This window comes from Micropterus salmoides, unplaced genomic scaffold (genome assembly GCF_014851395.1).
Source record: "Micropterus salmoides isolate LMB-PRFRI ecotype aquatic unplaced genomic scaffold, ASM1485139v1 Ms_hic_scaffold_10, whole genome shotgun sequence".
NCBI lineage: Eukaryota > Metazoa > Chordata > Actinopteri > Centrarchiformes > Centrarchidae > Micropterus > Micropterus salmoides.
In genome coordinates, this window is record NW_024040041.1 from 2,909,283 (window position 1) to 2,924,621 (window position 15,339).

General features: G+C 41.5%; 1 protein-coding gene across 2 annotated transcripts in view; it reads left to right on the plus strand.

The window, feature by feature from the left end:
- abcc1 (ATP-binding cassette, sub-family C (CFTR/MRP), member 1) overlaps nucleotides 1–15,339 on the plus strand; it is a 37,034-nt gene that overhangs the window by 12,537 nt on the left and 9,158 nt on the right. The window contains exons 9-25 of one of the 2 annotated variants that reach the window (XM_038739627.1): nucleotides 865–1,042; nucleotides 1,635–1,796; nucleotides 2,148–2,240; nucleotides 2,524–2,727; nucleotides 2,950–3,096; nucleotides 3,675–3,762; nucleotides 4,944–5,013; nucleotides 6,377–6,503; nucleotides 7,143–7,319; nucleotides 9,197–9,364; nucleotides 10,369–10,543; nucleotides 10,787–10,850; nucleotides 12,006–12,135; nucleotides 12,224–12,431; nucleotides 13,587–13,897; nucleotides 14,054–14,253; nucleotides 14,405–14,531. In XM_038739627.1, the coding sequence (XP_038595555.1) occupies nucleotides 865–1,042; nucleotides 1,635–1,796; nucleotides 2,148–2,240; nucleotides 2,524–2,727; nucleotides 2,950–3,096; nucleotides 3,675–3,762; nucleotides 4,944–5,013; nucleotides 6,377–6,503; nucleotides 7,143–7,319; nucleotides 9,197–9,364; nucleotides 10,369–10,543; nucleotides 10,787–10,850; nucleotides 12,006–12,135; nucleotides 12,224–12,431; nucleotides 13,587–13,897; nucleotides 14,054–14,253; nucleotides 14,405–14,531 (2,629 nt within the window). The remainder of the gene's footprint in view (nucleotides 1–864; nucleotides 1,043–1,634; nucleotides 1,797–2,147; nucleotides 2,241–2,523; nucleotides 2,728–2,949; nucleotides 3,097–3,674; nucleotides 3,763–4,943; nucleotides 5,014–6,376; nucleotides 6,504–7,142; nucleotides 7,320–9,196; nucleotides 9,365–10,368; nucleotides 10,544–10,786; nucleotides 10,851–12,005; nucleotides 12,136–12,223; nucleotides 12,432–13,586; nucleotides 13,898–14,053; nucleotides 14,254–14,404; nucleotides 14,532–15,339) is intronic. The other variant, XM_038739630.1, reaches the window with a different exon arrangement.

A 15,339-nucleotide genomic window follows, 5' to 3' on the forward strand; every position in this document is an offset into this window, starting at 1 on the left:
GGGGTGTACTTGGGGAGTAGGAGCAATGAAAGGTGGTCAGACTGTCCTAGGTGGGGGAGGGGGGGTGGCTTTGTAAATATGATGATAATAAATGAGAAATCCGTTGTTGACTCCTGTTAGCAGTTTGGATGTTTGTCATTTGCAACTTTATTACAGAGAGAAATATCTTGCTAGACACACCATTAACCTGCCACACCTCTTGGCATAGGAATCAGTAAAAGTGGGTGTGCAGTGGAGATGTGTGCTATCCTTTGCATGCAATACATTCTTGTGGTAGTGTGTGGTACAATAGTTGCACAGCTAAATTCATCAATGTAAGTCTAACACTTTGTAAGATGTTGTTTATTAGGGCCTTAGTCATCTATTTCCACTGACATTTTTGCCTGTTAACCATCGTGTCATGGAGTGAAAAGGTTAATGGTTATGCTTCCATGGATCTTGCCACTGGTATTTACAATCCCATCCAAAGGCAAAGTTCTGCGAGTACTTTTGGACATTTCCTATGAGAGCTGACGAGGACAAGGACAGTCCAGACCTGCCTGAACACACCATTAGGTTTGGTCTGTGTGAGGATGGACACAGGAACTGGTGATGACTCATCTGTGGACAGACTGATTTGTGGAGTGTTTATTGGTGTTTTAATTGTGTGGGAATAGGCATGTCTTTGGTGTGGGAGACCTGGGTTCAATTCCCACTGCAACACATCCACCAATGTATTTAGTTGCTCCAGAGGCGTGCAACCTCTGACATCTTTAGCAATTGTTAGTCGCTTTGGATAAAAGCGTCAGCTAAATGAATAAATGTAAATGGCTTTGTGTAAACATGTCCATATATTGATTATTTTCTTAATTTGATCCCATTGAGGCTGCTGATCCGCTTCGTCAACAACTCCAGTGCCCCGTCCTGGCAGGGCTACTTCTACACCGCTCTGCTCTTCATATGTACCTGTGTGCAGTCGCTCATCCTCCAGAAGTACTTTCACGTCTGCTTTGTCTCAGGCATGCGCCTGCGCACTGCCATCATCGGAGCTGTCTACAGGAAGGTACAGGCAAATTCAAATGCTACTTACAAGTGACTTTAGAATGTGTCTACAAAGAATGACAGAAAGATGTGAAATTACAGACTTGCTGTGCAAGACCAAACACTTTTCTCGCGCGAGTTTTATCGCTGGACTACTCGACAAGTGTTGACATACAATGCGATAATGCGAATAAACATAACCCACGATTACTAGAGCGGTATGAACCAAAATTAAACTAATTGCTGGGATTTAATTGAAATTAACAGATAAAATGACGGCAAAATAACTAAAACATGATGTTGGTTAGTTACACATTTGAATTAATGCTTTGTTAGTTGTTTTGAGTAACAAGCACTGAAGTGAATGAGTCTTATTACAAAGCAGGTAGCGCTCACTCCTTCCTCTATTTTCACCCTGGAAGAGGATGTTGCATGTTTTATTTGTCCAGCATGATATTCTTGGTACAAAAAATAATAAAAAATAAAGTTGATTGAACTTTATTTAACTTATGGTTTATTACTCTCCTGGTCAGCTGTGCATGCTTTGGCTGTAAATTTACAACTGGACTCTAACCTTTGTAGGGACTTTTCCCTCCCTGGATGTGCTCTTTCAGGCCTTGGTTATAAGCAGCGCAGCACGCCGCACCTCCACAGTTGGAGAGATCGTCAACCTGATGTCAGTGGACGCTCAGCGCTTCATGGACCTTATCACTTACATCAACATGATATGGTCTGCCCCTCTGCAGGTGGTGCTAGCCCTCTACTTTCTCTGGCAGGTAGGATTGCTGTTGTTGTGATTTGGCGCTATATAAATAAAATTGAATTGAATATATAGACTGTCATGCATATCCAAGTTCACCATTGTAACCAACAACAGCTCCATGCCGAGGTAGTCTGATGCGGGCAGATTCTTGACTGTGAACGTAACCTCTTGTAACTGCATCCTGCCTTTTTTTTTGTGTGCAATCTGGAAACTACAGTGCAAATATGTGTGCTGAAGCACAGTCTGCTGGAGGCCAGGCTGCTTATTTGTTTTGTTCAGTTATTCTAATGCATCCCTGTAGTCAGTGCAGTGTTAGTGGAAATCCTTAATGTGGTTTCATTGATATTTATCTGTTGCTGTACAGAACCTGGGGCCATCAGTACTGGCTGGAGTGGCTGTAATGGTTCTGATGGTTCCTGTGAATGCTGTCATCGCCATGAAAACCAAAACCTACCAGGTGGGACTCCACAAACACACATTGTCACAAAAATCTTCACTTCCCTCCCTTCACTTCATGACTAGGTCCACTTGTGTCCTGTCCCCTTTTTAATGTTCTGATGGTTCAAAGACCTCTGCATTGTGTTAGGTAATATGTGCAGTGACACATCCGACAGAGCACTTTTTACACAGGTCCTACTCAGCCAAGTTGCTAGCACTGAGGATCCACAGTTAACAGTTTGTGGCATTGTGTGGCTCTTATGCGTTTCTTTAAATATTTTGTGCCTGTGTGTGTCGAGCAGGTGGCTCAGATGAAGAGTAAAGACAGTCGCATTAAACTGATGAATGAGATGCTTAATGGCATCAAGGTGCTGAAGCTGTACGCCTGGGAGCTGGCTTTTAAGGACAAGGTGTCAAAAATCCGTGAGAGTGAGCTGCTGGTCCTGAAGAAGGCCGCCTACCTGGGTGCAGTGTCCACCTTCACATGGGTCTGTGCACCTTTCCTGGTGAGTCCAGCACAGTGGGATTGACACGCACCACAATGTACAAATTAAGTGCACGGGTTCATTCAAAATTGTACAGGACATCATCATCTGGACAGGGCATCATGATGCTGCTAGTACAGACACCCAAGCCAGCACCAGCATCTATATAGACTGGACAAGATGACGCAACGACAAGATGTCCAGTGGTCACATTCCAATCTTTTGCTCTCTCCCTCCTACTAGGTCGCCCTGTCCACTTTCACAGTGTACGTGCTGATCGACGAACATAACGTGCTCGACGCTCAGAAGGCCTTTGTGTCTCTTGCTCTCTTCAATATCCTGCGGTTTCCTCTCAACATGCTGCCAATGGTCATCAGTAGTATGGTGCAGGTTGGTGTGGCTCCATTCACACGCTCAGTTGAGCAGCACAATGTCTTTTTTTTTTTTTTTTTTTTTAGAGTGTTTCCACCAGGTCGTTGATTGGTCAGACAATGCGGGTGCTTCAACTTGTTTACTGCTTCATTCCCAAAAAGTATTCTAGTATTGATAGTAGAAAGAGGGGCGGGCATTTATTTTTGTTCATTAATGTTTAAAACGAGGTTTTGGTGTCAGATTCCCAACTCCATTTTAAAAAAGAGTGAGTGCGAACAAGCTTACAACACGAGATGAGTGAGCTTGGGAGTTAATGAGAGAGAGGGAGCAGTGGTGAGACAACAAAGTGAGTAAAGGAGTTAAATACCATTTAGTTTTCTGGTTGTTTTTAAAGCAGAAAGAAATCACCAGCTTTTCATTCATTACATCTCACTAACTCAGTAAATTCAAAGAAAAGCATGATGACTGTGTTGTTTTGGGTTTCAGTGTGGATGGGAAACTTGTGAAAATGCCAGTGTGGGCAAAACTAAACTATTTAAACATAAATGACTAAATCAGTGTGAACTGTCCTCGTCTCTCCTGGTCTTTGTCTTCAGGCCAGCGTGTCCTTGAAGCGGCTGAGAGTGTTTCTATCGCATGAGGAGCTGCAGGAAGACAGCGTGGAGCACAAAGCAGTAGCAGGCTGTGAGTCTTTGTTTTTTATCCTCTGCTTTTCTTCCTATTGCTTTGTCTGTTGAGTGTTCCTTCTTCTCTCAGAATTGTACATTCCCACATGTTGTATAGATCCTCCTTCCTGTGCTTTATATTAACAGTATGTACAGACGTGCTGAAATTTGTTGGTACCATCCACAAAAAAAAGCACATTTTTCTCTGAAGTAACTTGAAACGGATGAAAGTCATTGGCATCCACCACTGTTGAAATCAGTCCTTGCTGTTGTATTTTTTATTCAACATAATATTTTAAATAAGAAAACAAATTAAAAAGGCATTGACAAAAGTGATGAGACCCTCAATCTAATATATTGTTGCGCAACCTAAAGGCAATCCCTGCACCAGACGTTTTCTGTAGCTCTCAATGAGACTTGTTAACAGGTAGTTTGGCCCACTCTTCCTGAGTCCACTTTGAAGACCACTTCAGAATAGTCCCACTGTTTTGTTCTTATCCATTCTTGGGTGCATTTAGCTGATTTTCATGTCATTATCCTGTTGGAGAACCAGTGACATGTGACTGAGACAGCTTTCTGACACTGGGCAGTACGTTTCGCTGCAGAACGCCTTGATAGTCTTGAAATTTCTCCCGCAAGGATTGTGGCATGGCAATATGCATTTTAGTCAATTCCAATCTGGCTTTTCTATGTTCTTTCAAAAATTGGGTTCTCCTGGGTCTTTGAGTTCAGCTTGTATCTCTTTATCCTTGGCTCTTTTTCTTGCATTTACACTGTCCTTCTGTTCAGCCTGGGTTGGTTTTCCTCTTGCGGCTGCGCCCAGGCATGTTGGTTACAGCAGCATGGACCTTTAAACTTCCTTTGCTATCTCTGGTCTATGTTCAGTGTGGTGCCCTCGATGATACAGCACAGTGACTATGTTTCTCCAAGATTAGAGACATGTGTGATACTAATTAAAGAAACCCATTCGTTTGAAATACCCCTGTCCTTTTATCTTTTATTTAAAGGGTACCAACACATGTTTCCAGGCTCTTTTAGAGAATCTTTGTTGAATAAGCTATGCTTCATCTCTTTTCACAGCTTCTTTGCCTTATTTCTTCACTTGTATCACATTATTTCAATAAGCTGTAAGGATACCAACAAATCTGTACATTGAGGTATTTCAGGTATAGTAATACACCTTTTCTTTCTTCCTCCCAGCTTCATACAGTATCTCCATAGTGGATGGAGTTTTCTGCTGGTCCAAAACTGAATCACCGACACTCAAGAAGTATGTGTCGCTTTCCTCACGATACTTCAGTGCATTCACATGAATAAACAGCAAAAAAAAAGAAAGAATTTAATGTTAAAACAGGTTTGCCCACACTATCTTTAAACAATACTCACATGCCCGCACAGTGTACATGCTCCTCTTGTTGGTACTGAGATCCCTTCCTCAAGAAAATGTTCACATGCATATAATAATTATCATTATTATAAGAAGAATATATTTATTTAAAATTTATTTATTATATTTTATTTAGAATATATTTATTATAGAACAGGTACTCAAAGGCACTTTACATGGTGTAATGGAAATTTGGCCTTTAGTGAGTCTTCTGAAATTCAGAAAGTCTTCAATCCAGACGTCTTTAAGGGTTTTATTCTTTGCAAACGGTCAGACAATCATACAGAGTGCAACCAGTCTGCAGAATGTAAGACAAAGAGCCAGTGAAGAAACGGGTGAATTTACACTCTAAGGTTATTACTCGGCTGTCTTAGGGAGGAAGGGAGTAGGAACCAACTAGGGATGCCCCGAATGTTTGGCCACCAAAATTAATCGGCCGTAATTGGAGTAAAATCACTCGGTGGTTGGCCTAATATTTCAAAAGACCAAACAAATTTTACTGAACAATTAGGTTTTGACATGTCTGCAGTGTGGAAGCATTTTAAAGTGTCTGAGACAACACTTTTGAACACTACTCATTCTCATTATTTCGCCACCGTTAACTACATCATTGCCGTCGGACAATCAGTTGGCAATGCATGATGGTATGTAGGGCTTGGTTAGTGACCATCGGTTGTACACTACTTTTCAAAATGCTTTCTGGGATACATTGAGTGGAATATATAGGGGATAATAATTATCAATATACATTTGGACAGCCCTTTAAAATGGTGAGCTCTCTATGTAGTGAGTAGTGGGTGATTTTGGATACAGCCTGAGTAAAAAGCACATTTTGACTATTTAATTTATGCAATTCATTAATTAAATAGTTAGTTCATTATATTTGGCTTCGGTCAAGAATTTTCATTTCGGTGCATCTGTAGAACCAAAAATGAAGGCCTATCAAGGACAGTCAGTTAAAAAAAAACTCTCGAACAAGCTACTTTCTAATGGGAATTGCCTTCACCTAGTTGCAACAGGAGAGAAAGTATCAAACACAATGTAACATTAAAAAATTAAAATCATACAAGTTCATATTTAAGAATATTAAATTAAAGGAATATTAAAACATTTGTGTATTTTCCCATAACATCTCCCAAAGCAGTAAATTGTATTTCTAAACTTACATTGATTTCTTTATTAAGAATTGAACCTTAATATTTCTTAAATGGAAGTGGACTGAGTTAATCCCCCTGTGTGTCTGCAGGCTGAATGTGTGTATCCCAGAATGTTCTCTGGTGGCCGTGGTGGGACACGTGGGTTCAGGAAAGTCCTCGCTGCTCTCTGCGTTGCTCGGAGAGATGGACAAACTAGAAGGAACTGTGGCTGTCAAGGTGGCTGCTCTCGCTCTCTCACACGAACATGCTGACACAGAGACGCTTGCTCGCCACAGTGTGCACTGAAACCTGCTGCTGTTCCTACATGGATTTACTGTCATGACATTTTCAGGACTTAAAGCATTCCATGAAAGATATGTTTCATAAAGTGCGCTATATCTCAGAGTCCAATTAAATCAGGCAAGAACGCAGCATTTACACACACCAACATGCACATGAGAGGACACTAAGTAGTGTTCATTTAGCACCTGATCTTTACAGTAGATCTAGCCTTGTGACAAACTTGTATCGTCCCGTTGTAGTCTCTATTTCATTGTGCAGTTTTGATTTTTACATCTTCTTAACATCCTGATGTGTACACTACAGGCACTGTTTACCTGTTTATACCTGACATACAATAGAGTGACTCTCTATTTGTTTTGATTTGTTGATGACACGCTCAGAGTTAGGGTGATGAGAGAAACACACTGTATATAATGACATCGTACTGTTTTTTTCCCCCACAATATCACAAAATCGCACATCCATGGGCTGTGGGAGCATAGAAGCAGTGGTTCATCCTCCTCTGGGGAGTTCTATCCATTACAGAATGCCTTGACATTTACCGTGTGCGTGCTGGTGTGTGTCGTCCTGCAGGGTTCTGTGGCCTACGTTCCCCAGCAAGCCTGGATCCAGAATTCCACATTGAAAGACAACATAATTTTTGGTCAGGAGAGGAGAGAGGCCTGGTATCAGCGTGTGGTGGAGGCATGTGCCCTTCAGCCTGACCTGGAGATCCTTCCTGCTGGAGACGAGACCGAGATTGGAGAGAAGGTATCAACTCATCATCACGCAGTCTGTTTAAAGGTTCAGTGTGTAAGATTTAGTGTCATCTAGTGATGAGGGTTGTGAATTGCAGCCAGCTTTCCAGTCTACCACTGCCCCTTACCCATTTATTAAAGGACATCTACGGTGGCTGAGAACAGGACAAAAGATGTCTCTTCTGAGATAGCAGAGAGTGGCCAGTCAAGAGATTAGTTTTCTTTGGGTAGATATATTAAGAAATTAAATGTATTTAATTATTCAGTAAAACAATGTTATTGTGACTTGGCCACTGACAGATGTGACATGGAAAATGTAAACCAAGAGTGTGAAACACTGTCACTGTTTCTGCACCACAGTCCATCATAAACCACACATTAGATAAAGTTTATACAAGTACTGACAAGGGAAACACATTATTTCTCTCTGTGATTATGGACCCTCACCAAAACTGCCCGCTAACAATAATATCTGGCTCGCTGCCAGATTATGGTGCTTTGATAGCATCTAAAATATAAATAAATAAATACTTTGATAGTGGTGCAGAAATAGATCTGTCATGGCAGCAACAGTTACTCACACAATCACTTCCTCTTTAGTGGTTTTGCCTACAAAATAAAAGCACGAGAAGCTTGTTTACGGCAATGTTGTATTTTGAGTTGAACTGAGCTTTTACTTTGAAAAATTCTGAACGATATTAAGAGTCTGTAGCCTGCTTGACACACCTCTGAAAGAGCCGTCAGAAAACGTGAATCCCCTGAATGTCCTCTGCCTGGAGATACTGGGGAAATGAAAAGGCGTCCTTAGGTTGGTGGATGTAGCTCAAACACCGAAACAAAAACAGTGCAGCACATGCCGTGACCTGAGAAACATCCGCTGCAGAATCCATTTGTTGAAGAGAGGTGAAAAAATAAAAGTTGTGGGGTAGGACTGAACTCTCAACCCTTGGGTTAAGAGTCCTATGCCTTACCAACTGAGCTAACTAAACAACATGACGATGCAAGTCAGAAAATGTTGCTCTGATGCAAAACTTATTTGCCGACCCCTGCTGTATAACATTACTACTACTTCTTCTTCTAACGTACGTATTCAACATAGTGATGAGTGTCAGCACTGCCTGAATTCTTCAGAAGTAGAACAAGAAGAATGTAGTAAGAAAACGCGCTGTTTGTCCGTTTTCAGCTTCTGTAGAAACATGACAATGCAACGTGGCGACGTCCATGGAATGGGGTTATGTAGATGTAAATGTCTCATTCTAAGACAATAAAAACAAAGCTTTATTATGTAAGGTCTATACACACCACTGTAAACATAGTTATGGATCTTTATATTGCATTTCTGTCAGAAATATTACACACTGAACCTTTAACTGCGGAGTGGTACAAATGTAGGGTATTTGTCGAAGTTATGTGCATTTAAAACACTTTGATCAAGAGAGCTCCACTGCCTGATGGTTGACATTACTTTGCAATGTGAAGTAAAATTCTGTGAAAGTTTCTCAACTGTGATGAATTGTTTTGATTGTTTAATTTGCCGCTGCGTGATTTCAAACACAAGTTTGGGTTCAGGTTTAGGACTTTCATGTCTAAAGTGAGAAATCTGAGCTGCTTTCTACACAAAAAAATTAAAATGAAATTTTAATTGCACCAAGGTTTTTAACACAATAACATCTTGAAAAGGTACAGAACATACACTTTGTAGTTCCTCTCTCCTCTTTTAGTCCTTTCGGTTTTCAACCCCCATAGCAGAACCAGTCCATTTAAATTTGTGTTTTTTAACATTTGTTAGAGACTTCAAAGACATTATTTATGAAATGCCCTATGCAGTATTAAAACGTAAATAGACATCACACAAGGTACAGCATCTCTGTCTGTCTCTCTTCTGTGCAGGGAGTGAATCTGTCTGGAGGTCAGAAGCAGAGAGTGAGCGTGGCCAGGGCTGTCTACTGTGACCGCGCCGTCTACCTGCTGGATGACCCGCTTTCTGCCGTCGACGCTCACGTAGGAAAACACATCTTTGATCAAGTCATCGGCCCACAGGGACTGCTGAAGGACAAGGTGTGTATGATCTCAAGCTTCAACAGCCTAAAGCACCATATGAAGGTTCTTTGTATGGTAACATTTTCAATTTGCTGCTTATTGCTAATTATTCATACTGATTTATGTTGTTTTACAGGCAGGCAGATTATGAGCATAGACAAAAAGTGTGAAAAAGTTTGCAACAAGTGACTAGTATAGAGAACCAAGTGTTACAGATGTGAATGTGTGCAAATTACCGGATTTTCGGTCATTTTTATGCCAAGAAAACCTACAGGCCTTTCAGCTGGACAGCATCTGGTATCCACTGTGCAGTCCCTCTTTGATTGTTAAAGCAACAACTTTTTAATTTAAATAAATGTAAACAAGACTAATGGTCTGCAACCATGATAGTGGCTTGGTGAGGCTGTACTGATGGTGGTGATTTGAGCTAAATGCTAATGTCAGCATGCTAACATGCTTGCTGTGACAATGCTAGCGTGCTAATAGTCTATAAAAAACAAATTTCAGCCTATGGGTTGCGCTAAGGGAAAAGTCAAAATAATCACCAGTCATTGGAATGGATCTTCAAGGGAGTACGAATGTCTGTGGAAAAATCTTATTTTATCCATCCAACAGAATTAAACGACTCACTCAGATGGGGATCAAGGGTAAAGTGTTAGTGCGACAGATTATGTCAATCTGGTACAAAATGTTGTGGTTTTTGACGTGTATGGAACACCGTAGTGTTTTGTTTTTTTGGGGGCATTTCTGCTTTATTATAATAAAGAGAGATAGAAAAGGCAGGGGAGAGAGAGGAGATGGGCCCGATTCAAACCCAGGCTCTTGCAGTAAGCCCTCAGCCTTGATACATGGTACTTGCTCCACCAGCTGAGCTTTCAGGTGCCCGGTACCACTTGTTTGAAAGGTTTTTAAATGTTTATGATTGTGTGGACTTGGAATGAACAAAGTAATGATTAACTTTAAAGTTGTACAGGTGTCACCTTTTACACACAAGCATGCTAAATGTGTGTGGATGTGTGCAGACTCGTGTGCTTGTGACCCACGGGCTGAGCTACCTGCCCCAGGCTGACCTGATCCTGGTCATGGTAGAGGGAGAGATCACAGAGATGGGCTCCTACCAGCAGCTCATGGCCAAAGATGGCGCCTTCGCTGAGTTTCTGCGAACATACGCTGCTGTCGAGCACACCGATGACACTGGTGAGACACACTGCGTTTACACAGCCGCAGTGATTTTATATCTTGACTGTCAGGTGGAAAATTTAATAATACATAATTTACAAGTATTTTATTTATTTAGCTAAATTTCAACAAGGAGAGGTTTATAATTGTAATGCTCCATGAACACGAACAATGTTTTGGATCTCAGTTTGTTGCAGTGGTTGCAGAGAATGTTTAGGGATCAATCTTTTCTCATGAAAACTGTTTCCTTCCTACATTTAGAATCTGTACCAAAGAGTGGAACCAAAGAAAAATTAGAGAATGGCAGTGCAACTGCTGTTGTTGGGTGAGTTATACTGGACAACAACAGATCTCTATGGCAAGGAGAAATAAAATGTATCGGGAGACACTGACAACACCTGTCGGTCATTGTTGATTTGCCTCTGCGCAAGGGGTTTGGTAACATTAAAGGTTCAGTGTGTTTTAGTGGCATCTAGTTGTGAGGGTTGAAACATGGTGGCGCAACATGGCGACTTCAGTGTAAGGGGATCCGCTAAAAATGTAGTTATGTATATTATATTGCATTTCTGTTAATAAATCCTCCTTAATATTACACACTGGACCTTTAAGAATAATACAGAATGTGCCTCATGCAAGAACATTTTTGTATGCTTATCCTAATGTTCTCAGAGTTTTTTTTCTTTTTTTTCTTTTCTTTTCTTTTTTTTTTTACTTGGATGAGTATTCCAAGGTGGAGTCACCAAACTCTCTTAACTGGACAAACTTAAATAACGAAAATCTAAATCCCTTGTTTCAGCCCGATAAACAGCACCTCTTCATGAGGAGGTGAATGTTCTTAAGCTCATTAGCATAACCGACGTGCCAAGGCTGCTTTTTCCGCTCTGTGTGTCGTTGGCCAAGAGTGAATAAAAGGAATTTCACATTGCAGAGCTTCAAGTCCTGAGTGATTAGAGAACGGACAGAAATGCTTTATATTTGCATTTAAAACAGCACATATCGCATGTTGCATACAAATTTGGGTATAATGAAATTTGTCAGCAGTGTGCTCCGTATGTCCACGAGCCACGTCGTTCCCCTCATTAGCATAAAAGGAGTAGTTTGCATCCCTAATTTACAAACCTCAGCTCTGCCATCATCACCACTGTCCTTTCTTTTTCCCAACATTTAATATAAATATATTTCAACTATTAGGATTTACAGTATGTGCACAAGACAGAGCTGCACATCTGTTTATTCTAAGCTTGTACCTGGTTTTCTCAACCAAGTATGTAGTAATTTTATGCAGCTAATTAACTTTTCTTTGTATAATTTCAGCTAAAGTTACACCAGCCAACAAACGTGTTAGCTTTCCTGCTTAGCTTCCAGACCGGAGTGTGAAACCGAGGGCAGACCTTTGATGTAGATGTATATTATATAAAGCAAAGAATTCATTATCACAAATATGCTTGTTTGTGTGTTTCTTTGTATGTCAATGTTTAAGCAGCAGTCCGGGTGACAGCAGTGTTTCCCAACCGTCCCAGACAAGCAAGGAGGACAACATTCTGAGCAAGAAGACCAAGAACCCCGATGTGGGCAAGCTGACAGAGGCGGACAAAGCCAGTACTGGACAGGTGGGTTCTAGAGGAAAAGTCACGCTCAAGAATTCATGTGATGGTCCGAACCACAGCCTCATCCCAGCTGGTCTCCTCTTCCTCCCAGGTCAAGCTTTCTGTGTTCTGGGCCTATCTGAAAGCCATCGGAATGCTTCTGTCCTTCATCAGTCTGCTGCTGTTCCTCGCCCATCACCTGGGCTCCCTGTTCTCAAACTACTGGCTGAGCCTGTGGACTGACGACCCTGTGGTTAATGGCACTCAGCCTGACAGGATGATGAGACTCGGGGTGTATGGAGCTCTTGGCCTTTCCCAGGGTGAGGAGTGTGAGGGGAGGGAGACACGGATACACAATACAGAGATATTACAAGACACACCAGAAGAACAGGAAAGTTGTTGGTTGACACATACACTGAACACATCCCAACTCATTCTAACAAGATTCTGAATCAGGAAAGAAAATCTCAACAACTGAAGCGTCTACCAGGAGATTTTAGAGCACTTCATGCTTCCATCTGCTGACAAGCTTTATGGAGATGCTGACTTGGCGCCTGCCCACAAGGCCAACACCACTAGTAACTGGTTTGCTGACCATGATATTACTGTGCTTGGTTGGCCAGTGAACTCGCCTGACCTATCAGATCTTTCTAGACTTCCATAGCCAGAAGCAGGTTCAGGTCAGGTGAATTGGCTATTACCAAGAGGAAAATGATAACACCAGACCCAACATTAGAGACCAGCTGAAGGCCGCTATCAAAGCAACCTTTCATTTTCATGAGAACAGATTTGGGATGTCACGATTTTTAGTAGTAGAAATTTAGTAGTTGATACCAATACCAGGAAATTCCACAGTTCTTGATACCCAATTTGATGCCATGCTCAAAAAACAAAAACAAAAAAATAAATCTTCAATATATACTCCTTTTAATAAAAACATCTGAACATTACAAAAAAAACAACTAACAGCTGTAAAAGATGTTGTTAGATGATCTCCATGACAGATGAGAGGTGATTTGATGTCAATATGAGCAAGCTATTGAAATTACACCCTTGCAATGTGCTTAATTAATCTTTTTTTTTTTTTTCAGAAGTCATTTTTTCAAAATCATGTTCTCATATACAAACTTAAATGATTAAGGGTGGTAACTATATATTGGCAGTGGTTTGAGATTTTTATGTAGAAAAACAAAAACGTTATTGACGATTGAAATGGATTGTATTGCACTTTTAAGACGGTCCCTAGCTCAACTACAGTGAAATGTGCGTTGCACTGCAAACTGCATCGTCATGTTTGTTGATTTTGACTTGATCAAAACTATGAAACGTCTGCCTAAATTAGCTTTCTAAAATATCCCAACACTGGGAGAAATCTAGGCTTTGACACGGAGCTATTAAACGTAACAAGCCTCGATAACCACTGAATGTAAAATATTAATTTACTTTACCTTATACACCCCACTGCTGTTTTTCAGGTGTGGCAGTCTTTGGTTACTCTCTCTCCATGTCCATCGGGGGCATCCTGGCGTCCCGCTGCCTCCACCAGTCCATGCTGTATGACGTCCTGCGCTCACCTATGTCCTTCTTTGAGCGAACCCCCAGTGGCAACCTGGTCAACCGCTTTGCCAAAGAGATGGACACCATTGACTCAGTGATCCCTAGCATTATTAAGATGTTCATGGGCTCCATGTTCAATGTGTTGGGTGCATGTGTTATCATCCTGATCGCCACACCGTTGGTTGCCATCATCATTCCTTTTCTTGGTGTGCTCTATTTTTTTGTGCAGGTGAGTTGGAATAAAGGCAAAACGCCTACTTTTTTCTTTCATACATGTTCTTTACGTTGTGGCTGCCTAAACATGGAGACTGTGTGTAAAAAGTCTACAGTCCCCACACTGTTTGCTGATTTTGAAGTTAGACATCTCTGTCCTTCCTCTGTCCAGAGGTTTTATGTGGCGTCCTCTCGCCAGCTGAAGCGTCTGGAGTCAGTCAGCCGTTCACCCATCTACACCCACTTCAATGAAACATTGCTGGGTACCTCCGTCATCCGAGCCTTTGGTGAACAGGAACGCTTCATCCGTGAGAGTGACCAGCGCGTCGACCACAACCAGAAGGCTTACTACCCCAGCATAGTAGCAAACAGGTTAGGGACATTGTTACTACTCTTTCTTATTACACTTAACTACAAGGATTCTTTTGATCAATTCAAATGTTCCCTCTTCATTTGGATTAAATGTGCTACTTACCTACAGTAGTCTTCTTTCCTCATTGTGTCAATGAATGTGTTTGTGTAGGTGGCTGGCAGTCCGCCTGGAGTTTGTAGGAAACTTCATTGTGTCATTTGCTGCCCTGTTTGCTGTCATGGCCAGAGAGAGCCTCAGTCCAGGCATCATGGGACTGTCCATCTCCTATGCCCTCCAGGTAAACACTCACACCTACGTTACCTGTTCCAGTTCACGTCTTCTTCAGGGGCAGAAAAGATGGGTCAGAAACTACTTCTTCCTATAGGTTGCTTTCAGCAGGTAATCAGGAGCCCTGCAGGAGAGAGAGTAGTAGCCACACCCACAGCACACAGACACAAAAGGTGCACGCCAGTCTTTTATTTGTCGTTTTCTCGCTTCTCAATTAAACCGGATGTTTTTCTGGTCCACCATCTTACAGACCGTCCCAAAGCTCTTATTTATGTAGTGAGGAGCCATGAGCGAGGATACACGAGACCAGCCTTCACCGAAGCCTTTTACTGGCCGACACGCCCCCTTATTGAATAAAAGATTATCACAATCAGAATATTAATAAATACTGATGCAGATAAGGAATAAATAGTATAAAGGCATTCTGCAGGTTTTTCTTCATGTGCAGGTGTTTGTTAAACGGCTACAGAGCGAGAAATCCATCCTCAGAAATGGACGTCACTTCACATTACGCTTTGGAGGAAAGACGTCTCTTATCTCTAAAAACATATTTCCTCATGTCTTCTCTACTCGTGTGATTTTGTTTTGTCTCTTTATGCGTCCCCACTGGACAGGACTGAGATGCAAGGAAAAGACACAAGTGAGGGGAAACGTGGATGCAATTAAGGGACTTGGGAAGCACCCGCTAGTCCCAGAAATAAGCCTGCAGTCATAAATGTGACAGCCAATTATCTAAAAGGAGTTTAGCCTAGCTGCCTGATTAATAACTCTGTTCATTCTTTAAATATATTCCTTATATTACTTAAGTGATATGATTT